The 25,718-nt window shown below is 42.3% G+C and overlaps 1 protein-coding gene across 1 annotated transcript in view; it reads right to left on the reverse strand.

The window, feature by feature from the left end:
- LOC144651629 (protocadherin-like protein) overlaps positions 1 to 24,445 on the reverse strand; it is a 34,497-nt gene extending 10,052 nt beyond the window's left edge. Inside the window, 13 exon segments of the mRNA XM_078511567.1 lie at positions 821 to 2,020; positions 2,676 to 3,003; positions 3,767 to 6,151; positions 7,078 to 7,379; positions 8,289 to 8,852; positions 9,617 to 11,136; positions 11,915 to 12,249; positions 12,251 to 13,000; positions 13,734 to 14,617; positions 17,886 to 17,936; positions 17,939 to 18,191; positions 18,852 to 19,024; positions 22,230 to 24,445. Of these exon segments, the coding sequence (XP_078367693.1) occupies positions 821 to 2,020; positions 2,676 to 3,003; positions 3,767 to 6,151; positions 7,078 to 7,379; positions 8,289 to 8,852; positions 9,617 to 11,136; positions 11,915 to 12,249; positions 12,251 to 13,000; positions 13,734 to 14,617; positions 17,886 to 17,936; positions 17,939 to 18,191; positions 18,852 to 19,024; positions 22,230 to 24,156 (10,672 nt within the window). The 5' untranslated portion in view covers positions 24,157 to 24,445.
- Positions 24,446 to 25,718: the final 1,273 nt, after the last annotated feature.

Here is a 25,718-nt window from a genome sequence, read left to right on the forward strand (position 1 = left end):
GGCAGGTCGTTTTTTGTAAACTTCCCAAACAGGCGCTTGCGCCGCTGGTTAAAAAATGAAAAGAAGTACAAATGTTACTGTTTCAAACCTCGTCGTGGAGATAAAATTGTATTTTCAACATTTTATACCGTTTTTTTTTCTTTTTGGGAAAAAAACTGGGGGGGCACGGCCCCCCCGGCCCCTCCCCTTGCTACGGCACTGCTTCAACACTTTAAAAGCTCTATTTTCATTCGTTCTTGTATTGTTATAAGGGCTAGGGGATTGTTTGTGCTGTTTTGTTTGTTTTGTTTGGCCAATAAGAACCTGCAAATGTGCAGGTCACCTGGTAAGGTAAGGTAGGGCTGAGTAAGGTTATTCAAACACGAAAAAAAAATTCCTTCAGCTATTTACGATTAATGAATTACAATTTAGCACTGACTATCTAACTAATTTTGTATTTAACAAACTAAAATTATAACATTAAAGACGTCGTGTATAACTTCTAATTAACGACGTAATTTAGTTTTGAAATCGTTTAGTGTGCTTCCTTTGTGATTGGCCAGAATGATTTCTTTGTTTTGGTTTTCGACACTCAATGAAAACGCTATACCTGACTAAATGAATTCAGTATAATGCATCCTCGGGTTCATATAAGAGAAGGTAAAAATCGCAAAGCAAGTAGCCTGCGTAGTGAGGGGGAGGGGAACGAACGTGCGAGCGCCTTCCCCACTTCTCACCATTTTTTTGCGTCCCAAGGCGCTCGCTCGCACGCTCCGTACGCTCCGCGCGCTTGGAAAGGAACGACTGCTACGCAGACTACAAAGCACACTTTAGGACTAACCTTCAGGTGTGTCCTCACATGTGCCTCCATTCAAACATGGCTGTGACTCACAGCTCGTCTTCTCTGTATCTTGCGCATCACAATCATCACAGCGCGCTGTAAGAATGGCCACAATCGATGCAAACGATGTTCCCTTCACAGAAATAACCTCCACTTCTCCATTGGCGAGCAAAACGTTCGTACAGCCGCCAGATTCACAAGGCTCGTGTAGACATTCATCCACGCCTACAACTAACACATCCACGTTAAACACCTCCATGGCCTTGGATAAGCTAGGCCTGCTGTTCTTTAGGATAGCAGTCATCCTCTCGGGGGCGTAGTACGGACTGCCATGCGCAGCAAACCGCACGTCGATGGCTTTTGCTGTCTTCGGCGCGTCCTGCACACTGAATAAATCCACGTTGTCTTCGTTAGTGTTAAGAATGCTCGCCACTGACTCTTTAAATCTCGGAAGAACGGTCGTAATAAAGCCTTCGCGCGAAATACCCGCGAGTCTTATCGCCATGCTCTTCTGGACAGCCTCGGCAGACACTTCCTTGACTTTGATGAACACGGAACAAATCACCGACGAAAAAGAACTGTTAGAATCCGAAACTCTTGTCGTCAAGAAGTAATCCCCTTTCGGGGGATTCGGTCGGCTGATGATCATCCCCGTCGTTCGTTCGATCGTGAAGTAATCGGAGCTGTTCGCTAACATCTCGTAGTACCTCGAGTCGTCGGTATCCTTGTCGACGACATAAACCTTTCCCACCTTTCCCCCAGGAAATTTTCCCTGGTACGAATTGAGCTCGAGGTTCAACGTCCCTGTAGAATGCTGATGATCATTGTCATCTAGAATGTGAACATACAGGAAAGTCTCCGAGTGTTGCCGGGGTGTTCCGCTATCCCAGGCTCGTATTCCCAGCATGTAGGATGCACGCTCTTCGCGGTCAAACATAGCTCGTGTAAAGAACTCTCCTGTTTTGTTGTCGAGCTTAAAGAAACCATCTTCGTTGCCATTGGCGATTTCGAAGAAGAAGGGACCCCCGTTGGGAGGATCAAGATCCGGGTCATCGACGCTAATTTTTCCTATGGACTGGGAGGGTGCGGTGTTTTCTTTGACACTGAAGTGGAATACTGAGGGGTGGAAGGTAGGGCCATTGTCATTCACGTCAACCAGTGTGATTTTAACCGATGCGTGACCGTACAGAGGAGGCGTCGCTGAAAAAAGGACAAAAATAACTGTCACTTATTTAGTTACCTTTAAAGAGCAGTTTTTAACTGATTGTCGAAAGTAATCCGGAATTACTTTGGTTTTGTTTTCCTATGCTTTGTAATTGGTTAAATAAAAAAAATCGTCCTACCTATTCAACCAATCAGATGCTAAGCCAAAATCAGTCACCACTGGTAACGGGCGTTTTCCCGCGTTTGGCACTGATTACGTGTATTTTCCTCGACTTCTCCTTGGCTCATTTTGTTGTTTACGTTTGTTGTGAACGCTACTTTTTAGTGCTTTTGGATTGGTTTTTACGGCAATCAATGGGAACCGCTCCAAACGATTTATGTATTTGTAACAGTTGCGTTTACCTTCAACCTAGCTTTTCAATGTTGATAAACTGAAATTAAATTCATTGTAAATTATGCCAGTCGCAAGTAAAAAAAGCTGGCGGATCATAACCAAATCAGTAAAGAAACCGTGATTGTCTAACAGACAAAGTCTTGACCTTAAGCTCCCAAGTGATATTCAAGCGTACGTATGCAAGCAGCAAGGAGAAATTTGATGTGAAACAGTCTCAGTTCAGTATCTCCATTGGAAAAAGAGCTCGCCGTTGGCTCTAAAGCAAATCTCTTAAGCCTCGCAGTTTTTTCTACAAACCTGTATTCGTGGCTCTAACAGTAAGCAGGTAAACCGCTCGGGTCTCCCGATCCAGCTTACGGTGTACGTACAGCTTGCCATAGTCCGGGTCGATACGAAACTGTCCCTCGGGATCACCCTCGAAAATAGAAAATTTGAAGTCTTGGTTGCTGCCTGTATCCGAGTCTGTGGCGGTGACTTGCAGGAGAAATGCCTCCGGGATAACGTCCTCACGGACTTTCTCCGCGTATGATACGGGGTTGAATACCGGGGGGTTATCGTTGTAGTCTTGAATGGAGATCACGACTTCGGCTGTGTCACTGAAGAACGGAGCGCTGGAGTCACGCACCTAAAAGAGAATCAGAGGAAAAGATTTTCTGACGGTTGTCGACTCTACTGTCACGTAGCCTCCTGCGCAGTCTGGCTCGTCACGGAATTTAGTACGAAGAATTGCGTGACGGGCAAAATGAGCTTTTGTAAGCTGTTACTGTTGACACCATGAGCTGCATTTTTTTCATTTAGATGAATTCTTTTCGAAATAAAGCGATGGGGGATTACTTTTTAATGCCCCTAACCATCCAACAAATGCAATTTCTGAAAAACAAGAGTGATTATGTTGACTAAAGGCCCGGCCAAAAAAGGAAACATGTTTCCATTATTGTTTCATCGTTTTGCCATAGTTCCATGCCGCGCGGAAATACGAAATGTTTCTGCCGTGTAGCAGAAGCAAATTTTGCTTCTTGGAAACAATATTGATGCTGGAAACAATGCTTCCAGTGTAGTAGAACTGGTTAACATTGAGGAATCATGCGCGCGCTGCGGGATGTTTCTGGAAACATGTTTCCTCGTTTTGTCAGGCCTTAAGCTGCACTTCAGTTTAAGTCTTCTGTTCAACCTTTTTATTTTTATCTTTTCGCCTAAAGAACTGATTAACGAAACACGTAGTTTACACAATACATACACCGCAAAGCTATTTTCAAGTGCTCTTCTGAAGCCTTCGCAGAAATATTTCAGCCCTCGAGTTTTTCGTCATACACGCCTTTGCACCAAGGACACGTGAATTTGACCTTAAAAGTACTCGTACTAAAAGGTAACAAAAATATTTCACTTACCCTGACTTTTAATCTATATTCCTTCTTACTCTCATAATCCAAGCTCCTGGCTACTTGCAGTACCCCAGTATCCTCCACAATACGGAACATTCTCCTACTGTCCCCATTCCCCTCAGTACCTCCTTGTACAATACTGTAACGCAGCCTGGCGTTGATACCAATATCTTCATCGGTTGCCTTGAGCATCATCACAGATGAATCAATGGACGCGTTCTCAAACACGCTGGCCAAAAACATTTTGTCTACAAACCGAGGTGGGTGGTCGTTATCATCAGTGACTCTGATCATGACCTCTACCTGACCCCACAGTGCCGGCCGACCTCGATCAGTAGCGTTGACAACCAGTCGGTACCTGTCGTCTTCTTCTCGGTCTAGCTTCGCGCGCGTCGAGATAACGCCCGAGTCGCGATCGATTTTAAAGAGGCCATCTGAATCGTCGATGAGTTCGTAAGTCATGACGGCATTTCCGTTCTCGTTCGGGTCGTCGTCGTCGACCGCCGACAAGACCATGACGTGTGCGCCTGGTAACTGGTTCTCCCGAACGCTTCCTTCGTACGCATCATCCGGGAACCGCGGCGCGTTATCGTTGATGTCCCGGATCCAAACCACTACATCGCAAGACCCAGTCCTCCTAGAGCCAGGCTCTGCTCCGGGATTGTCAGTGGCGAACGCAAGAAAATCGTATCGTGCTTTAACTTCTCGGTCCAACGGCTTTATAGTTGTCAGAACGCCTGTTGTTGGATCGATTTCGAACGCATCCCTGCCCTGACCACTGATGGAAAAAGTAAACTCTCCGCCAAGCCCCAGGTCCTTATCAGCCGCCGATAGCGTTGCAACCGTACTTCCCGCTGGTCGGTTTTCGTAAACGTATGCTACATAAGTATGGTTAGAGAACACGGGGTTGTTATCATTGACGTCTTTAACACGTATGTTCACCACAGCCGTTCCAGAGTTTTTCCCGTCTAGCGCTCTTATCTTGAGCTGGTAGAAGTCCTGTGTTTCGCGATCTAAAGAACTGGCGACAACAATCTGGCCGAGATCCTTGTTTATGGCAAATGCTGCCCTGGTATTTCCAGCTGTGATGTAATAATTAACCATAGCGTTATTTCCAATGTCGCCGTCAACTGCTGATACTTCTAAAATGCGAGTGCCTCTGGTAGCGTCCTCGAACACGGTCGCGTTGTACACGGCGTGCTCAAACGACGGCGCGTTGTCGTTTTGATCGCTAATGATGACGTCAACAAGACAGCTCGACGATTTGGAAAAATCACCGTGGTCACGTGCTTCTACGATCAAAGTGTAGCGCCCAGTCTTCTCGCGATCGAACACCTTTTTGGTCGAGATGAGCCCAGTCAAGGGATCCAGATCAAAAGATTCGTAGCTTTTCTTTGTGATGAACTTGTACGAGACTCGTCCATTCTCGCCCTTGTCCGGATCCTTGGCTTTCACTTCAATGACAGAGCTCCCGATTGGTGAATTCTCGGCAACCTGGCCTTCATACTTTGAGACCGGAAATTCTGGCGGTGAATCGTTGACGTCATCCACGAGAATCTCCAGCCGCGTGAACGAAACGAGCGGAGGATCCTGGGTGTCCTGTGCGCGGATATGCACAGTGTAGTTAGGCGCAAGTTCGTAATCAAGAGTTCGCAAGGTCTTTACTATTCCTTGAGCTGGATCGATGTAAACCGGTTGCGGAAAATTCACGATGCTGTAGAAAATCATATTGTCCGGGTCCGGACTCGTGGCCTGCACGCGCGTGACGATGTGTCCCTGCTGCACATCCTCGCGCACACGCGCGGTGTACACGTCCTGCGTGAATTTTGGCGGGTCTTTTCCAACCTTATAAACGCTAATAAAGACACCTGCTTTTGAAGACCGTGGCGGGTTTCCATTATCTTTGGCAATCACGGCAAATTGGTACTTCGACGATGTCAGCGCACTTTTGGTGGTTATAACCCCCGTGGTGTTAGAAATCAGGAATTGGTCATTGGGCGTTTCAAAGGAGTAAGTTATCAGTGAGTTACTACCAGCGTCCTTATCAGTGGCGCTTACATGAAGTACAATATGCCCCTTTTCGAGGTCCTCCTTGATGTTAGTGCTAAATGGCGTGTTGCTAAACACGGGCGCGTTGTCATTGACGTCATCAATCTGAATCTCCACCTGGCAAAATCCCATAAGCCTCTCTGCTTCTTTGCGGTCAGGCCCCCCATCCTTTCCCGTGACCCTTATCTGGTAGGATCGCTTCTCTTCTCTGTCGAACGTCATGGCTGTTGTTACGAGGCCAGAGGTGCTGTTGATTTGGAAGTAAGGTATACCGATAGTCGGTCGCTCGATGTGGTAGCTGACCTGGCCGTTCTCGCCCATATCACCATCTTCGGCGCTGACCTGAAATTCAGAAGAAATAACGAAGATTAATGATGGAGGTTAGATATGGTTCATTTATTACTTTCCTCATCGGGCCATGAGGACTCTTGAGGCCGGAGATATGGTTTAGTGTCTCAGTTTTATATTTTGTTTCCACCAGGGTGGCCCTCTTGGGCGGGGTAGCAACTCTGGCAAGGTCTCGCATAAATGGCTCGCTACCCTTCGAGAGAACAAAAGAACAAACAACAGGAATAATGTCCCTAGCCCCTAAAACAATTTAGCAACTGGTGCACTAAAAGGAACCACGAGTAGAACAACAAGGTTACGAGAGCTGCTTCACTACTGCTTTTGTTTTTTTTTTTTCGTGCTGCGCTGCAACACAGGACAACGGAGGCGTTATGTGCTATTGGGTTTAAATTTCTGATAAAACGCCATTTTCATCAGAATAATGGTAAATTTCGAAACTAACTAAAGCGCATATTCTGGCAAAGTCAGTGTGACTCGGCCCGCATACGGACAGAAGAATGGAAAAACTAAATACGAAAAGGAACGCTTATCAACACATCTATAATCGTAATATTTTATCAGTAACATCTTGTACCAGGTATTTAAATTTATAATATAGACTTCAAATACTTAAGAAATTACTGTAAGTTTCTGACATCATGCAAACACCGTGCGGTACAAAGGGAGGGGACAGAAGGGAGGGGAGGAATTTGGGAGGCAGTGGAAGAAAAAGAGCGGGATTCTGTAAGTCGCACGAGAATTAGAATTATAACAAAAAAACGTAACATTACGTGGTATTTTGTGCACGAAATAATTTTCAGAGTCGGGAACGATTAAGGAAGGGACAGGAAGCGCAAAACTCTGTCCCCGGAGTTGGGGGAGGGAGGGGAGGGGGACATGGCTGCTTAGTACGAAGACAATAACATTAGCCTCGAACAAACCTGAATAACCGGAGATCCAGGCGGAAGGTTTTCTGCAATAACCGGACGATACTTGTCACAGTCTCTGAAAACGGGTTTGTGATTGTTGATGTCTTGAATAGCCACCACTAACATGGCCTGGCTGCTGTGCAAGCCGTCTGAGGCGCTGATATTAAGGACGTAATAAGGTCCTACGAGATTGGGTTGCCTGTGCTTCACTAATCGGACCACGCCTGTTCGGCTGTCAATCACAAAATTGCTGCTGTTGTCACCTGACATGATGCTGTAGGAGACTGGGTCGAGATCCAGGTCGCTTGCTTGAACTGAAAAAAAAGTAAAATGAGTTGGCCGCATGATTATATACATCAATTAAGGGGCGGGCAAATGGTGTGGCCGCAGAGGTGTCAGAAAGCATGGCGTGGAATCAATGTCAGCATGATATCACTTAGTTTAGTGACAACGGATTCACGTTAAGACGATTATAACATGTCTTCATATTTCTGACTAAGATTAGACGCCAACACGGCAATCTGTGTCGAGGGAAGAGGGGAGACGGAGCCGCGCAGAGTGGACTAAATTTGGCCGAATTGAGGGGGCTCTAATAGGGGTGGACTGAAGCTTAAGACGTCAACCAATCTTTTTTAAAGAGAAGTATAAAAAGAAAGGATTATTTTAAAAGATGCCCATGAATAAGTTTATAATTTCAAGGAATTTTGGTTTATCTCTCACAGTCTCGACCCGAGCTATTTTTTTCACTATGAGCTCGAACAAACTGATATTTGAACTTTTCAATTGAAGTGGACTTGAGGATGGCCTCCTTACGTTTTAGTGGACAGCAAGGATAGAATTACGAGGGTGCAGGGAATGGAGCAACAATCGAAATGAAGCCTTAAACTTCATTCTCGTCCCCATAGCCCTTTCGTTTCTCTAGCCTGCGGCACGAGAAAACGGAGGGCCGGGGACAAAGGTTGTGAATAAATCGAATTTTTTGATTAGCTGTTTGGAACAAAGAACTCCCTAAACGGAAGTAAAAAACGTAACGACTCTCTCCTACATTCTTTTGAAACTCATGACTGATCATGAACACCGGAAGTCCAGAACAGGACGGAAACCATGCCCCAGAGCCCAGTCTCCAGAGGCCGCCCGGCCAAGGCCCAGCCGGCAAGAGAAACGAAAGGGCATGAGGACGAGAATGCTCAAACGTCAATTTAAGGTGTCATTAAACACCTTACCAGTAGTCACCAGTTCCCCTGGGCCAGCATCTTCAGTGACGTATTCATTATACACAGACTGTGAAAACCGCGGCGGATTATCATTCACATTCTGAAGCGTCACTTCAACTCGCGCCGTCCCATTTAGCACTGGGCTCCCGCCATCTTGCGCTACCACGACAAAGGTGTGCGAGCCCGCGGTCTCGTAATCCAGCGGTTTCCTCGTGGTGATCTCCCCCGTGTATGGATTGACAGTGAAGAAAGCGTTCTCCATGTAGTACCTGAACTGGCCGTTTATTCCAGAGTCGCTGTCCTGAGCTGAAACCGACAGCACAGTCGTGCCTACAGGAGCACTTTCCGGTAGAGTGTACCTGTACCGTTGTTGAGAGAATTCCGGTGCATTGTCATTAAGATCTTTGAGGAGGATCTGAACGTCAACTTCGGAGGACTGGGACGAAGTGATGCCGACCTCTACAGCTCGTATTCTGATGTAATAGACATTGGAGTCGCGTTCGTAGTCGAGAGGATTGGGGAGAGCGAGGCGTCCCGTGTTGCTGTCCAGGATGAAGTTTTTTTGAACATTTCCTGGAAAAGGAAGTGCGAAAGACGATATTTTTATACAAGCCACTTGCATTTTTACTAGGAAATATTGGCAATGAAATAGAAAATATGGGATTTTCGGAATGGTACGAAAAAGGAACTATTTTCTCATGTTAAAGACGCTCGACTCCCAATTGGGAGGTCCGGGATATAAGATCACATCCTACCACTTGCTAGATAACTTGTTCTCAGTAACGTTCTTGTACAACGATCCTGACCCATAGCTGGAATTCTTCAGTGTGCTAGTGATTGGTTAAACTAAGAATCAGTGAAATTACGGAAATAATGTAAAGACAAATGTTTTCAGTTTCGCCACACGGAAAACACTGTTTCCGAGGGGCTCCAAAAGCAAATTTTGTTTCCCAAAAAATGCTTCTGATTATTAAAGACATTTTTACTTCGATTGATGCACGTTTTGTTTCCGAAAGGAATGTCCTATTGCAACGCTAAACTGAATAACATTACTGACATTAGGCAACGCGTTTGTGTTTTCAGTGAACAGCAAAAAACCCCACTTTTATCGTTTTCCGTTAGCTGTTTGCCCCCAAATGTGAGTACTTTTGCGTGTTTGACAGCTAATGTGTTTTTTCATGTTTCTGGTGAAAGACTTGTTAAGAAAAACTAACTAAACCGGGCAGTGAACGATTACTATTCGCGGAGAACGTCCTGCTTTAAAACTCTATTTGTTTCAGCAATGTTTGCCGGATAATTAACTAAACAGAGGTACAAATTTTCATTCACTGCCTTACCGTGTACAACAGTGTAAGACACTGAGGCCCCAGAGTAGCTGTGTGCCTTGATATGACCGATTGTGAATCCCCTCTGTGTATTCTCTTCGATAGTGAACACGTATTCCTCCTCGCTGAACGAGGGCGGGTATTCCCCAACTTGCACGTGCAGCACGGCCTGCGAGTGACGCGAAGGCGTGTCGCTGTCACTCACGCGTACAGTCACGTTGTAAGAGTCCGCCATAAGCACCTGTTGACTAAGTGTTTTCACTTTACCGCTCTCAGCCTCGACTTCGAACACAGCGCTGGCATCATTGCTGCTGACTAGTGAGTAGCGCAGATGTCCTCTAGAGTCTCGATCTGATGCTGTCAGTGTGTACACCACCGTACCCTGGAGGGGATTCCTATTGACTTTGGCCTTGTATAACCCGTCAATTTTTTCCATGTTAAAAACTGGTGAATTATCGTTAACGTCTTCAATATTTATCATCACGTCAATATTAGTGTATTCCTTCAAATCTTCAGAGTTCTGTACTTGCACTATTATGGAATAATTCTGCGTACTCTCGAAGTCAAGAGGACGCGATGTACGAATTTCTCCGGTTTTACTGTTGACGCGGAAAGGTGCTTCCACGGGGGAAATTATCGAGAAGCGAGGATTTTTAATTTTCGCTGCATCTTTTACTTTGATTATTACGACGTCTTGCTTCACGTCTTCAGGGACACTCGCTTGCAGTTCTCGCTGTTGCGTGTGATACTTCAGAAAAACAAGCCTCACGGAGGTAAAAGCACTTTTAGAGGGAATCCCATTATCCAAAGCTTCAATTTTGAAAACGAACGGCGACTGCAGTCCTGTGAGAGTTTTCTTAGTTCTTAAGCTACCTTCGGAGTCAACAGTGAAATACGAAGCTGCTTTGTTGTCAAGGATCTTGTACGTAATGACGTCACTAACATCCAGATCACGTGCCTTCAACCACATCACGTGACTATCAGCAATGGCGTCAGCTAAGATCTGTCCTTCAATAACTCCGCCATTTATGTTCACAAAGTAAGGTGTATTGTCATTGACGTTCACAACGTATATAACCACTTTGACGTAATTCATTCTATTGCTACTGTCTATCGCCATGATAACGAGTTCGTATCGCGCCACGGTTTCATAATCCAGCGGTCTAGCTGTAGTGATCAATCCTGTCTCAGCATTCAAATTAAAATCTCCTCTTGCATTTCCGTTTAATATTTTGTAAGAAATCACTGGATCGACGCTTGCTGCCTCAACGCGGATTACCTCAGTTCCCGCTTTCTCGTTTTCCGTGACACGTGCTTCGTAGGACGAGGAAAGAAATCGAGGGGGACCCTCAACGGCGTGAATCGTGATGATGACGTCAGCGGTGGCGTTTCTGGCAGGCTGCCCGAAATCACGTGCCATGACTTTGAACTTGATTGGTTTTAGTGACGTTAGGGGGCGGGCCACAATGACGGATCCGTCTGTAGAGTCGACAGCGACGAATTTCTCTGAGTTTCCTGCAACTATCGAGTAGCTACGAGGAGAAAAATAAAGAAATATTACTTCTACAGTCCCGTATTTAGCTTACTGCTAAGCACATTGCTGGGTACAGTCAACTCTCTTATTTGACGGACACCGTCCATCTTAGAGAGGTGTCGGTCTTACACGGAGTTTAGTTATAGTAAAATGACTGAAACACGACATGGACGGGACTAAAATCAGGTGTCTGTTTTATAGGTTTCCGTTGGGCAGAGAGAATGTTGACTGACATAGAGTGACGTTCTGATACTCTTATTCCATGTACTGGTTAATAATTGAAAGTATTAAAAATCTTTAGCATTCTCATCCACAGTCTGACAAAAACCATGGGCATAGTTAATGCTAGAAGAACAGTTTCTGATTACGCACTCTTGCTCCTTCGGCTTACATCAGTTTTGTCAAATAAAATGAAGAGAAAAACAGCCTACTGGTTTGTTAAATACTGTAGCAATCTAATACGAGATTTTGTAATGCTGACAAATGGCAAAGGTTACCAAATTTTGAGTGCAGCTTTCAACATGGGCTCGTGCTTTCAAGTAAAGTGCTGCATTAATTTTCTTGTTTTTTTTTTGTTTTTTTTTTCTACATCTTTTGACGCTCTTTGTCGGGTTCCATTTTATTTGACCAATCAAAATCTAAAACGATTGGGTGTGGCAAATGTCGGTTTCCCTCGTGTCATCTCCACCAGTGAAATTACTCCGTATAGTTTGGTCAAGTAGGTGAAACGAAACCTGACAAAATGGAGCCAGTGCGCATTGATAATCAAAGTATACCTCAAAAGCCCATTCTCTCCCCAGTCCACATCTGACGCCACCACAGCAAAAATCCTGGAGCCGACTTTAGCATCAACTGGTACCCTGGCTCTAAACCTGTTTGTGGCAAACACGGGGCTGTTATCATTCTCATCTGTAACAATGACAGTAACACGCGTCACGCTGCTCAGGGATGGCTTCCCATCATCCGCCGCACGCACTATAAGCACGTGTTGCTCCATAATCTCTCTGTCCAGTGCCTCAGTTGTCCTTAGAAGTCCATCGGTTGGGACAATCTGAAATTTACCGCTCGATCGAGCATCCTCTACGCCGACTAGTGAGTACTTTACTTTAGCTATTCGAGCCTTTATCGCGATCCTTCGCCGTCACGTAAGCTATTTTGTGCCCTTCGGGTGAATTCTCCGACACGTAGAACTTGTAAGTGCTCGAGCTAAACGTAGGCACGTTGTCATTAATGTCTTCCACAGTGAATAAAACGCTTGGGCCGACGTGAGTTCTCGAATCATCTGCTACGTTGATCTTAAGGTGGTACGAATTCTCCCGCTCGTAGTCAAGAGCTTTATTCACTCGAATCTTCCCAGTGGTGTCTATGCACCAATCGCCAGCTTCGTTACCACTTGGTATCCAGTACTTCAACGTGACACGACTCTGTGGCTCGGCGCTAAAGCCAAGCGGTGAGTTCCCCACGGGGATGTCCTCCGGTACGTACTCAGCCACCTCCTCACGGGGAAATCGTGGGGGTGGGGTGGCTTTGTTGATCATGACTACAACATTTGCTTTAGCACTTCTGTAGGGAGGGGAGGAGTCGGTTGCTGTGACAACGAAAGTTCGCGACGCACCTTGGGAATGATACAACTCGACTTCCGTCGTAATAGTTCCCAGATAAGAGTGAATATGAAAATTTCTATCATCAAGACTGTAAGTAATAGACGAATGGTTGCCGGTGTCTTTATCAAACGCTTTCACGACAGTAACTAGGGTGCCAGGGGGTTGAAATTCATCCACCGACGTAACGAGCGGATCAACTGGGAGGGCGAACCGGGGACGATTGTCATTCACATCTGTTACATTCACGATCACTTTAACCTAAAAACAAAACAAAGGATAGCAAGATAAACTTAAGTGACAGAATGGTTTACATAAACGAGCGAATGGATCCAGCTTATCTGAAAAGTCGCACAACCTAGTTTGCACCTATTAAACGCCGTTTTCTTTGAATAAGCGCCCACCTTCCATCGACGAAACCCCCTCACATCCAAAATTTGAAATAAACACAAAGGGCGCTAATTAACCGAAAGAAATAATACGGTTAATGTTTTGGAGTGGTATACTTAACAATTATTCTACGAGCGCGCGTTGGATATGAGATGGTAGATGATATTGGCTATAACTACCTCATATCCAACAAGCGCCAGTGGAATAATTGTTTTATTAAAAACACCCAAAGAATTACAATATTTGTGCTCCCCGGCTGTACTCGCTGATGGGTACACTTACCATATTTGTGGTCCACGGAATATGAGCTCATACACCATGGCGTGTAAACCAATCAAAACTCAGGAATTGCAAAATACCATGGCTACTTTTTAATAGCGTTAAATATCCCTCAAGTGGCTTGATTTTGTGTACAAAAAGGATAAGCCATAAGCGGCGAGAATATTCACGGTATACAACGAGAAGGCATGGCATATTTATTTTATCGCATGTTTTATCCCATGTCTCCATGTCCCATTAATGAAAGGGTCTTAACAAGCCACAACAACCAACATATTAAAACATGATATAAGGAAAAAACCTCTCGTCTTTTATGCCTAGCTACCTCAGTTGGAAGTGAAGGCCCGTCAAATCCATTCTGCACCGCACGCACAACCAACACATGTTGCCTTACTCGTTCGTAATCCAATGGCTTTCGAAGCTTGAGCGCGCCGCTGCGACTTCCAACAATAAACTGATTCTGTGGATCGCCACCCACGATGAAGTACTCCATAGAACTACTTAGGCCCATTTTCTTTTGCGCGCGTACAGTTAAAAATGAGACGCCCGTTCTGAAATCCTCAGGAATCGTCTTGCGGTAAACTGACCTGGGAAATGTGGGAGGGATATAAGAGAGCGAGTGAACTGACACAGAGACGCTGACGGCTGACTGCCTGTTAGGTGTCCCCTGGTCTGTCGCTCTGACTGAGAATTCATACTTCTTGTTGGTTATAGATCCTAGACCCTGCTTAAGCGTAATGATGCCTTTAGTTGGGTGAATAGAAAACAGATCACTTGAAAGTTTGTACGTTATTTCAGCGTTTTTACCCTGGTCGAGGTCACGTGCTTTGACTGTCAGTACAGTCGTGCCCATGTTGGCGTCGCTAGGCAACGAAACCCAATAAGATGACTGCAGAAACTCTGGGTCATGATTGTTTGTGTCTTGCACGTGAATGGTCACGGACGCGACGGCTGATTTGCGCTGTGCGGCCTCTGCACGGTCTGTGGCGCGAATCGAAAAGGAATATTGATTAGCAGAAGACCAGTCTAGGTACCCCGACAAGACAAGGGCACATCCCTCAGGGGTCCTTCTCACAGCGAACGTGTCCATTGTATCCAAGTCCATGTTTTCCATGTTACAAGTGAACTTTCCATTTTTGTCTCTGTCTTGATCTGAAGTGTCCAACACAGCTACAATACCTTCCACGTCAGTATTTTCTAGCACATTCACTGCGGGAAAATGGGAAAAGTTTTCGTAATAAGTGAAAAGTTCGTTTTTGTAAAGACTCGTTCTACATCGGTGGACAATTGAAAACACTTCCTAAACGCAAGTTCAAGAGACTGGTCAAGCCCGTCGCCAACGCTTCTGATTGCCACGTGCGTATAATAAAACCCTAGCAGCTGGCAGTTGGCGAGAAAAGAGAAAAGGGTCGAGAATCTGTGGCTACTTGTAAATAACGTTTCTTGTATCCAGTTTGTATTTTCTTTCCAATGGCGTTCGTTGAGTTGACCGGCATTATGAACCTAAGTGTTTTAATAGTCAGCTCAGCTTGATGACTTTGTACGCCGCGTCAACAGAAAGAGGAGAAGTAACGAATTAGACGCAAAAGAAAAACTATATTTTTTCTACGACCTCACCCTCCCCTCCCACGCCCTTTGACTTTTTTCGTCCTTAGTAACAGCTGCACACTGGCAGACACACAACAAATTAAGAGTTTTCACTTCTCCACCAATGCAATGGAAACTAGTAGAAATAAGTCGAGTATTGTACCGTTAAACGTTACCTGTCATTTAATACCTGCTCATCAGCACAGTACGAATATTGTTTTCCAGGGCAATAAGTTGAGTATCGTACAGTTAAGTGTTACACGTCATACAATACCTGCTCACCAGTATAATACAAACTAGCAATACAGCTTTCCAATGTTATAAGTTGAGTATCGTACCGTTGAACGTTACCTGTCGTTTGATATCTGCCCATCGGCACAATACAAACTAATAAGCAAGTATCCCAAGGTATAAAATAAGTTGTGAATCGTACCGTTAAACGTTACCTGTCATTCAATTCATGCCCAGTAGCTGTATTTAAAAGTTGTCATTGCTGTGATTACTGAAGTAAGTATCAGTGTACGGTCGCTGAAACCTTGTTCAACATGACAACACTTTTACCGTTTCAACTGCTTAAATTTGTCCGCCTGCATTACAGAGCCAATTCAATCACCAAGAACAATCAAAGACCGAAAAAAGCGCGGGAAAAGTCAGACTTTTCACGCGCTTACCATCAGTTTCGCGCCGCACGCGTAAAATTACAGCTTTTGATTGGGCGAAAAAATCTTGCCCTGATTGCTTAGCGTACGTTACACGTGTTTCTTCAAGAGCTCAGACAAAAAAATTAAACACAAACCAAAAGCAAACGCACGATTAGCTGTTACTCTAAAAAGCCTCTATAATACCAAATCAATCGAAGCAGTTATTTGCGTGCTGACAACAAAGAAACCCAATCACCAGAAAGAGTAGAAACAGCAGTTTTGAAAAAGATGGACAAAGCCAACCAAACTCTACAATTCAAATATGTACGCCGCAGCCAGATGAATGCAGCATTTTTGGACAATTGTAAAAAGGCAAGTTTTAGTATCTTTAGAAGACATGTAAGTTATTTTAGTCAAAGAAAAGACATACTCTGTACATTAAAAACAATTAGGGCTTTTCTTTTCCGTTTTTCCTGCCTTTTAGAACTAAGAAAGCAAATTCATCTCAACCTTAAAACCCAGCAACGCTCGTCACTATGAAATTGTAGCAGCCCTAGCAAGGTCGCACATGAATATCCCGCTACCCTTCACGAAACAATAGAACAAACAGCAGGAACAATGTCCGTAGCCCCCAAAACGATAGCAACTGCAGCACTAGAGGACCAAAAGAATTACAAGCTTACGAGACTTGCTACACTACTAGAAAATCCTGAACTCGACTTCTCTTTTACTCAGAGTCAGTCTAAAATTGATTTGTCAATCCAAACTTCCTTTAACAACTAACGATTCATAACCAAAGGCCAGCTGAAGCCAAGTAATCATCAAGGAATCATTTCCCAATGTAGAAAATGATCTGATCACCTTTCAAATTAGGTTGTCTGCAGTTTCCTTTGTGCAAGTCAATGGTTCCAAGAACTGAGTTAAGTTCAGTTAAGTACATAAAGGGGAGATAATTATTTGGAAATGTTACTTAAGTCAAGGTCATGAGGGACATTCAGCAATGTTAGTAAAATGTTAAGAGCTGTTAACCATCAAGTCAGTTAGAAAACCCGTGGTTCTGTTGGAGTCAGTGTCTTGAAGGAAAAGTAACATTCAGAGAGAAAAGATTGTAAAGAAAGAACACAAAAGATAGGGCTTAAGTGTTACCCTTAACAGCAGCGTCCTCATCGGTTACAAGAAAGACAGCCAGAAGATCTGTTCCGATTTTCGCAGATTCCAAGACTGTTACTGAATTACAGAGGAATCATATGTTAAGTTGCCAGCATGAATCAGTAGAAGTGTTTAAAATGAAATGCAACAAGTTACATGTAGGATTAAATATCAATTTTTTGCCACAATTACAGGTCAAAGACCTGTAAGCACAAAAAGATAAAGTTAATGCAACATAGCTAACCAAGACATATACTAGTTAATTTCATGTATTAGAAAATGCATTAAATGATAAACTACAAATATTTATTTTCAATTAAGGCTCACAACAAAGTATTAATAACAACTGAGGTCATGATCTTAAGGCTCTTAAGGTTAGCATGTTAGCGCTAAGCAAAATTAATGTTCATTTAATACCTTGACCATGACGCTTCAGAGGAATCACCAGCTGCCTCAATATTAAATCTTATTCACTGCTTTAAGTCTTTGCAGTGCGGGGCAGGGCTCAGGGGGGATAAGAAGGGAGCAAGTGAGGCGAGAAAGAACAAAGGAAGCAGAATATAGAATAAGCCACGTGTCACTGACTCTAGAAGGGAATTGAGGAGCAACAGCCAAAAAGTTATTTTTCAAACTTTTGCCCGAACTGAATTCAAGACACTGCCATTGTACAAATGCTGCTATAAACAGAAGCATTGTTACATGTCTCAAAGAGATATATATGAAGCTAAGGGCAGGACCACTACAAATAAACAACCTTTACTTTATTTACATTTTTTTACATTACCATTTGATCATCTAAAGTACACAGTGTACCCATTAAGTGATATGGTCAGTACACTGCTAATAATAATAATATAATAAATAAATAATAATAATAATAACTTTATTACTTTTATTCTCTAGCTTACACTGTACATGCCTGAATGGTTATATTTACATAATTATGTAAGTAACAAGCTACTTAACACATGTATATAAACATATTTATTTTTCTTATTATTGCACCTTGCACCCAATAGAACTAAAGTACCAAGACTGAGTGAACACATAAAACATGAACTAGTTATGTCAGTTAAAGGTGTAACTAATCATGCACATACCTTCATAGTGATCCTGAGAAAATACAGGAGCATCATTAGCATCTTGCACCAAACATTAACCTTTGTTGTTGTCTTTCGACTGGGTGAGCCATGATCAGCAGCCTGAATAACAAGTTGGTGCGATGACTGCTTCTCATAGTCTAATGATTCATCAACGGATAAAACTCCAAGCACTGGGTCAATGGAAAATGGTCCTCTGCCAGAGATTATAGAGTAAGTGAGGTTTCCATTCTGGTCCGCATCAGGGTCATGAGCTGCTAGACATAGTAAATTTGATACAGGACCAATGTTTTCCATGACAGACACCTGAAAGTCAGTCAAATGAGATTTTATTGAAATTTTAATACTTTCCAGAAACATCGGTAAGGCAAAAGCACATGTTCGCAATCTGCTTTGCAAGTCAAATCCAGGCTGAAACCTCCGCCTCCCTTCATGTCTTAAGTCCAAGATGCTGCCTCTCCTTATTTATGTTTCTTAATTACGCCTCTCTCAACCATCCAGCTCTAAATTCTGCTGTGCCATCGGGTGCCCATGTTAGTGCAATCTTGGGATTTTTTTCAGATGACATTCTTAAAACATGGCCTACCGATTTGTAGTGGCTGTATTAATGAGTTAAATTTATAAAGAAAATAAAGGTTGGGTACTTGTTTGTTTGGGCCAAAAAAAGTGGCTGTTATATATGGGTTGTTCTAAGGAGAGGGTAGCAAAGGGTTTATACGTGACACGTGAAAAGGGCAAAAATTTGTCCGTGACGCGTGAAAATAGGGTAAAAACTATACCGTGACGCGTGAAAATAGCTAGAAAAAAATACGGGATTCGTGAATTCTGCTGTTTCAAGTACACGTGACGTGTGAATTTGGTTAAAATTTGTGCGTGAAACGGGATCACGACACCCCCTTTGCTACCCTGTAAGGAGGGGATCCACTTGCTACTTCTGAGTACCACATTAACTCTTGATGGACTTACTTTGTATTCCTGTTGTTCAAAAGATGGACTGTTATCATTTTCATCAGAAACCATGACAACGACTTGAAATGGTGTGCTCATTGACTGTTGAGCACCCTTAACATGTGCACGAACATCAAGGATGTAGAGATCTTTACTTTCGCGATCAAGAGAACCTGTAGTTGAAATTATCCCTACAGAAAAAAAAAAGAAATTATATAACAAGCAGAATTGAGCAAACAAACACAGTGCCGGTCATGTTTCCCCGGGGGTGCTCCCTATAATGGCCTATACGGGAGGCTCCGCCCAAAAGGGGTACCTTTTTTAGGCTTCAGGTATATAAAAGGATAGGGATTTCACAAGTTTAGGTATATGAAAGGGTATGGAAATCTGTCATTTAGGTATTTTAAAGGGCCTTTAATTAAAATACAGACGCAATTTATGGCTGTCTTATTTTAATTTATTCAGCGCTACATGAAAATGGCAAGAAAACGTCCTGTTCTAAGTCTTTTAGGTATATGAAGGGGGTTCCTCTTCTCACTAAAAGGTATACGAAAGGGGTGCAATTTCCATCAGAATGGTATATAAAAGGGTAAGGGGTTAGAGCTCGGGGCGGAGCCTCCCCGTATAAAACTTTTTGAGTACCCCCCCCCCCCCCGGAATGTTTCAGACAATTGTGAAGGGGGACAGGGGGTGGGAAACCCGGGGGGAAGCGGAAGAAGGGAGGGCGGGAAGCAGGAAGCAGGATTCCTAAGGTGGTGGGAACAAGGAGAAAATGAGTAAAATTTTGCAACACTTTGTTACATATTTTGCAATAGATATGGGATAAAGAGGTGGGAAGCCCTTTGGAAAGAGGCGGGTCGGGAGGGAGTAAAAGGTACAGGAGCAAAAGGTTCAGACCCCCCTGTCTCCCTCCACATGATTTTATGCAAGTGCAATCGAGCTGTTTGAGATTTGAAATGTCAATACTTGATCTGAGTGCTGTCATTAAGGGCTGTAACCATGTCAAAGCTGATTTCACTCAATAATGTAACGGGTGAAGATGTTGATAAGTGTTTAGTTACACTTACATACAAAGGAAAACGTTACAAGTGATAATTACTTAAATGAAATGGCTGCTTAAAAACTTTATGACAGCCCCGCTTGATTTCCGGCATTTATTATAAACATTTTAGAAAGTGACATAAATCATTTTACATTTTCTATTTATTTTAAATAGAATCAGACATTGCTGGTAAAGGGGTGGCTGATGATGATCCCTCCAAAAATATACCAACTTGCAGAATTTTAATCAAATTTCACAGCTTGCACAGAAGTGATGGACTAACATCCCATTGGGTACTTTGTCTGCTTCAAAACAAATTAGTCAAATGAAGCAATCCTTGCAAATAAAAATTTATTCTGCCTTTGATTCATTGATCTGGAGTAATGCAGTAGAATCTAGATTTCTTGAGCACTTGGTTTCTCAAAGGCCCGATTTCTTGAACCAATTTTCATTTCCCTTGGATAGCACTTTTCTGAAAATTTTACCCTCCAATATCTTGAACTTCCTGATTTCTCAAAGCAATTTTCTTTTCCTTTGGCGTTCCAATAAATCAGGATTCTACTGTAAATATCAATTGGATGAATCATTCTTTACACTTGGCACACCTGTCCGATGTAGTTTTCATGCTGTGTCTTGTATTTAACAACGTCTAATAAATTTTTATTAAAATGCAGAGTTACAGATTAAAATAGCTTTCTGGAAATAAAAACAGTATTGCAATCTCCTCCCTCTTCAAATCAATGGTATCTTAAAAGACGCCTGATTTATTTCCAAGGACTGTCAGGATTTTATAAATAATGAAGAAAAATACATATTGAACGGTGATACAATTAGATCTTATCAAGAGTTCTGTGTTTTTCATATAGTCACTGCATCTTAAAGCGACCCCCTTTCTGGAAATTAAACACTGAGCTTTTCAGAAAATTCTATTCATATTTATGCCAACATGACAGGTTTTTATCACTTTTAATCAGTTTTAAGATTAATATTATATGAATGTTCCTTCTGGTCAAGTAAATTTATGCCTGTTATCAATGTTCAAATAATCTTGTGTATATTAACTTTTTACAATAACAATAATTATTTTGTGATTTTCTTTTTAGCCGCAGCGGTGAACTACATCATATCAACTCCTCTGGGAGCAGTTGTTTTCTGACCGAACAGATATTGTAAATTTTTTAAAAAGATATTTCTATATCCTTAATGGATTTTTAAGATCATGATTATTTTGCATTATTCACAAAACAAAATGGACTAATAAATCAGCCAATAGCTAAGTACTGTCTGCAGCTATCTAAGTATCTCCATAATTTAATAATGTCTGAAAAACCGTAATGAAAAGGAAATGAAAAAGGTAGTCTCAATTGTTAATAAACCTTTTTGCAATTAAAAACCTACCGAAATTGACATGAATAATTATTCTTGCAATATTTTGTCAATTTCACACAGAAAAGATCCAATTTCGTTTCAAATTGTCTAAACATTATTCTTTTCCCACAAGTTCCAGCCAAAGTTATGAGAAACGACCCAGTTTGAAAGAATATTTAATCAATAGCTTTTATATTCGAGATTGATCATAAAAATCCTATAAAAGGCTTTACATTTTATAAGATTCAAATGAGGGCAGGGTTGAGTTTTTTCAAGGGCTTTCAATTTAGGGTTGGGTTGATTTTCTTTTTTTTAGGATTATTGGCCAAGCGGGTTGAATTTATATTTAAACGTAAATAATGGTCCAATGACCTTAGCAAATATGCAAAAATGTTTTCAACCTAAAAATATTACCACCTGTAAAAATATAAGTTTATCTAGAGACTGTCAGTATCGTGCAAATGCACGCTTTTGTTTTTAAATAAAATATTATTTTACTTCGCGGTTTCTTCTGTTTTCATGCAGCGAATAAAATGATCGATAGCTCTGTACACGCGTAAAACGAAGCATTAAACGATTATAGGAGTGTAATGCAACTTTGAAGAATTGAATTCAAAGGCATTTGCCACCTCGCGGCGATTTAGTGAAAATATGTCAGGTTTGATTGATTAATATCTTTGTCAATTAACGAGTTGCAGGTGATGAAGGGACGCAAATTGTGCTTTCTGAAGTGTGAATTATGTATAAAAATATTATTTACGGTTGACAAGACTCATTTAAAAGGCTTACTATAAGCTGTATTTTTCATCCATCGAAGGCATAATAAGCGTATACAATGTTAAAACCTACATGCTAGTAGTAGCTTAGCCATAAAGCCCAAGAAGAGAATTATTAAAGCTTGCATGCATCAAGACTTCATACATCCTCCAGACTTTGTTTACTTATAATATCACAGCGAAGTTTAATTTAAACAAAAACACTCCTACCTGAAGAGGAATTCAAAGAAAACTGTCCGCCTTCATTTCCGCTGAAAATAAAATACTCCATAAGTCTGTCGATGTTTGATCTTCTCGCTCGCACTTTGGCGCGAACCAAGGCCACAAATGTTCCTTTTGGGCTGTTTTCTCGAACATGGACAAGCTGCCGTGGAGTGTAAAAGAACGGCCTTTTCTGTCCACCATTTCGAAGTTTGATTAATAAGTATGAATTCGAATGAAGCGGTAGTTTAGAACGGTCGCTTGCCCGCACGTGCAAATCGAACTCGGAATCCATTTCACTGTTGAAACAAACGAGCGATCGCACTTTGCCTGTGTTTTGATCGATCGCAAATTTTCCCAGTCCTAAACCACCAGCAATTGTAAAAGAAATTTTCCCGTTGATGCCTTTATCAGCATCTGTCGCTGAAACCCTTGAAACGACGGCATTTTCTTGTGCATTCTCCGAAATCGATACCACCGAAGTCGAAAGAGAGAAAATTGGCGCGAAATAATTCTCATTTACATCTCGTATTACAATCACCACCCGCGTCTGTGATTCATAGAATTCTTTGGACTGTTCGTCTTGGGCTTTTACAGTCAGCGAAAAGGAAGTTTTGTTCTCATAATCTAGGGGTTCCCGAAGTGAAATAACTCCGCTCCGAGGGTTAATGTGGAAAATTGCTCCTCTAATTGCAGGGTTGTTGAGAATAACATATCGCCACGCTCTTTCATGCGGTTGTGGATTGCCTCCCTGGTGGGCATTCACTCGAACAATTGCACCTCCAACCGGAAAATCCTCTCTGATTCTCACGAAATACGCGTGTTTGTGGAAGACAGGTGGCGCCAATTCAGAAGAAACAGCTCTAGGCGAAGGAGGGAACGCTGCTATATCCACTAACCGTATTCGCACTATAGTTTTCGCTTGCCGCGGAGTTCTGCCTCGATCCACCGCGTACACTGTCAGATCAAAGGAATTTCCTTTCTGGAAATTTAGTTCACACGCTGTCTCGACAATTCCTGTGTGAGCATTCACTGTGAAAAAATCACGTTCAGGTTTAAAGTAGAAATAAATTTCCGCATTTGTACCTGTATCGCCATCGAAAGCTTTCACCTGCAAAACGGAAGTACCCACGGGTACATTCTCGCTGACAGCAACAGAGTAAATAGGCGGTTCAAATTTCGGCGTTTGATCATTTTCGTCAAGGATGTTGACACGTACTTGAGTAGTGCTTAAAAGTGGAGGATTTCCTCCGTCTTCAACCTGGACGGTCAAGACAAAAAACGGCGTTTCTTCTCTGTCGATAGGCGCTTTAGTTTTAAGACGCAAAAATTTCACACCAGCAAGCTCGTGGAAATCCACATCGAACTTTCCCGCCTCGTTTCCAGCGACAATGCTGTACTTCTGTACAGAGTTTCTCCCACTATCCAAGTCACTGGCAAAAACGCTCTCAAGACCCTGAACGTAAGTTCCTATACGGCTGTTTTCAGCCACAGAACAAGTGTATAAATCCTTTGGAAATTTGGGTGGATTATCGTTGCGATCGAGAATTCGAACACGTACGATGCTTCCAAACCCACCTTCTGTTCTAGAGATTTCCCGCGAAATAACCAGTAAATCGAAAACATTCCCTCTTTCATCTTCATGATCTAACGTTACTTTTGAAGTAAGAACTCCATTTGAGTCTATGTAAAACAAACTTAAACCATCCGCGGTGGACGAATCTTGATAAAGCGAGTAAACGATGCCAGCTTTTTGTTTGAAGTTCAGAATAGCGCTTCCAGGCGGTAAACCTTCCAACACTTCAACAGTTTGAAACGACGTTACATTCTGAACGAAGCAAATACAGCAAACAAAGGCTATCAATAAATACCAATTTGACAGGGAGCTTGCACGTGGCAACATTCGTGTTCGACGCATATTTTCCACGGGCAACATGATTTACCGCGTGAGCGAAAAATATTATTCCAGCCGCAAGCAGGACTAAAAGTAATCTTCATGAAATCTTAATAATAATTCGCTCACCGTTGCCGCGGGGATCGCTTCTTGGCTGAAAAGCCGGCTATGAAATCCGTGTCTTCCAATTGAATTACGAGCATTTCAGCGAATGAAACGACAGTGAAAGATGAAACTGATCCAACGCACGGTAGTAAACACTTTCATTATGTTGTAAAGAAGCAGATTTCGGCGATAAGGCCACTCGCTGTTGGTCTCTGCGTGTTCGGACGGGTACTTCTTTCTTGTCTGTAATCTTGCCCGCGTATTGATAATTTCAGCTTTTGTAAACAATGAATGTTCCAGTCAAAGCGTCGTATGGAAGTTTACATTTGATTCATTCAATTTCTCAAAAGCGCTGCTCATCGGCTCTGGGAAAAACACAGTAACTATTGTTAGCCTTGATTGGTTGGGAATGAGCGTCAATTAATTTCGAGGTAATTCGGAAACCAATGGTAACGTCGCACGCTTCGCTGAATTGACTGAATTACATCGCGAACAGCTGTTCAGTACAATCTCCAATCTTGACATGTTTAAAATCTGAAGTTTGAATGTCGATAACCTTTAAAAAAATCCCTTGTTCAACTCTTCGGCGTCGAACTGTTAAAACATAAATTTCATAGTTCAACAGCGTATTTTTTCGGCATAAAATAACACGTACTTATACAATGTTTGTTTAATTGAATTGCAAACAAGCTTCTAGCATTAAGTACTTGTCGACCACATGCCGAGCTCGTGTGTTTTTTCCACGAAGAACAAAGTTTCCAGATTACAATTTTAACGATTTGAATAACAACAGATTTTTGCTTTGTTTTAAAAATTCTAGCGTTAAGTGTTATGTTAAGTTTGCAGGAAGCATATTGTGAATCATATGTGATTCGATGTCCGAAAAGAGTGCTCTAACAGGTCTTAGGTAAATAGTTAGGTTATTAACCTGCTAACTGGTAAATATAAACGCGTATTTTTCAAAACATCAAGCGCTTACTGGATTGACTTTGATAACAATATTGCTTTTTGTTTCTAAATTTATAGAAATCTAAAACGCTCTAAGTAAGGGCCCCGAGCGTTTGACGTAAGAGAAAAAGACAAACATTATATAACAGCCACTCTGTATTATCAAAATAAAATTGAAAAACATCCATCTTGAAGCGATCAGCTCCACAAGAGGTGAACGAATAAGCTAAAAAAAATGCCACAGCTGTCTGCGTCTTTATCGCGATAAATGATAACGATAAGCAGTAAATGAAATTGTTTTGAAATTGAAAGTATGTAAACCGACCCATGATGAAATATTTTAGTGTTTTTCTTCTTTTTTTATCTGCTTTATTCCATAATTCTCCTGTTGCAGTCTGTTTCTAATTGCGATCACTTCCTTACAAAGAAACCACGATATAGAAAAACAACTGAAGCATTTTTAAAAGCTGGCTTTCAGTTGGTCAATTAACAGACTGAGCAAGCTGATATAAACACGAGAGATAAATTTAATATGTGCACGATATTTCTCG

Source organism: Oculina patagonica, chromosome 4 (assembly GCF_052425735.1).
Source record: "Oculina patagonica isolate OP01 chromosome 4, crgOcupat, whole genome shotgun sequence".
NCBI classification, from domain to species: domain Eukaryota; kingdom Metazoa; phylum Cnidaria; class Anthozoa; order Scleractinia; family Oculinidae; genus Oculina; species Oculina patagonica.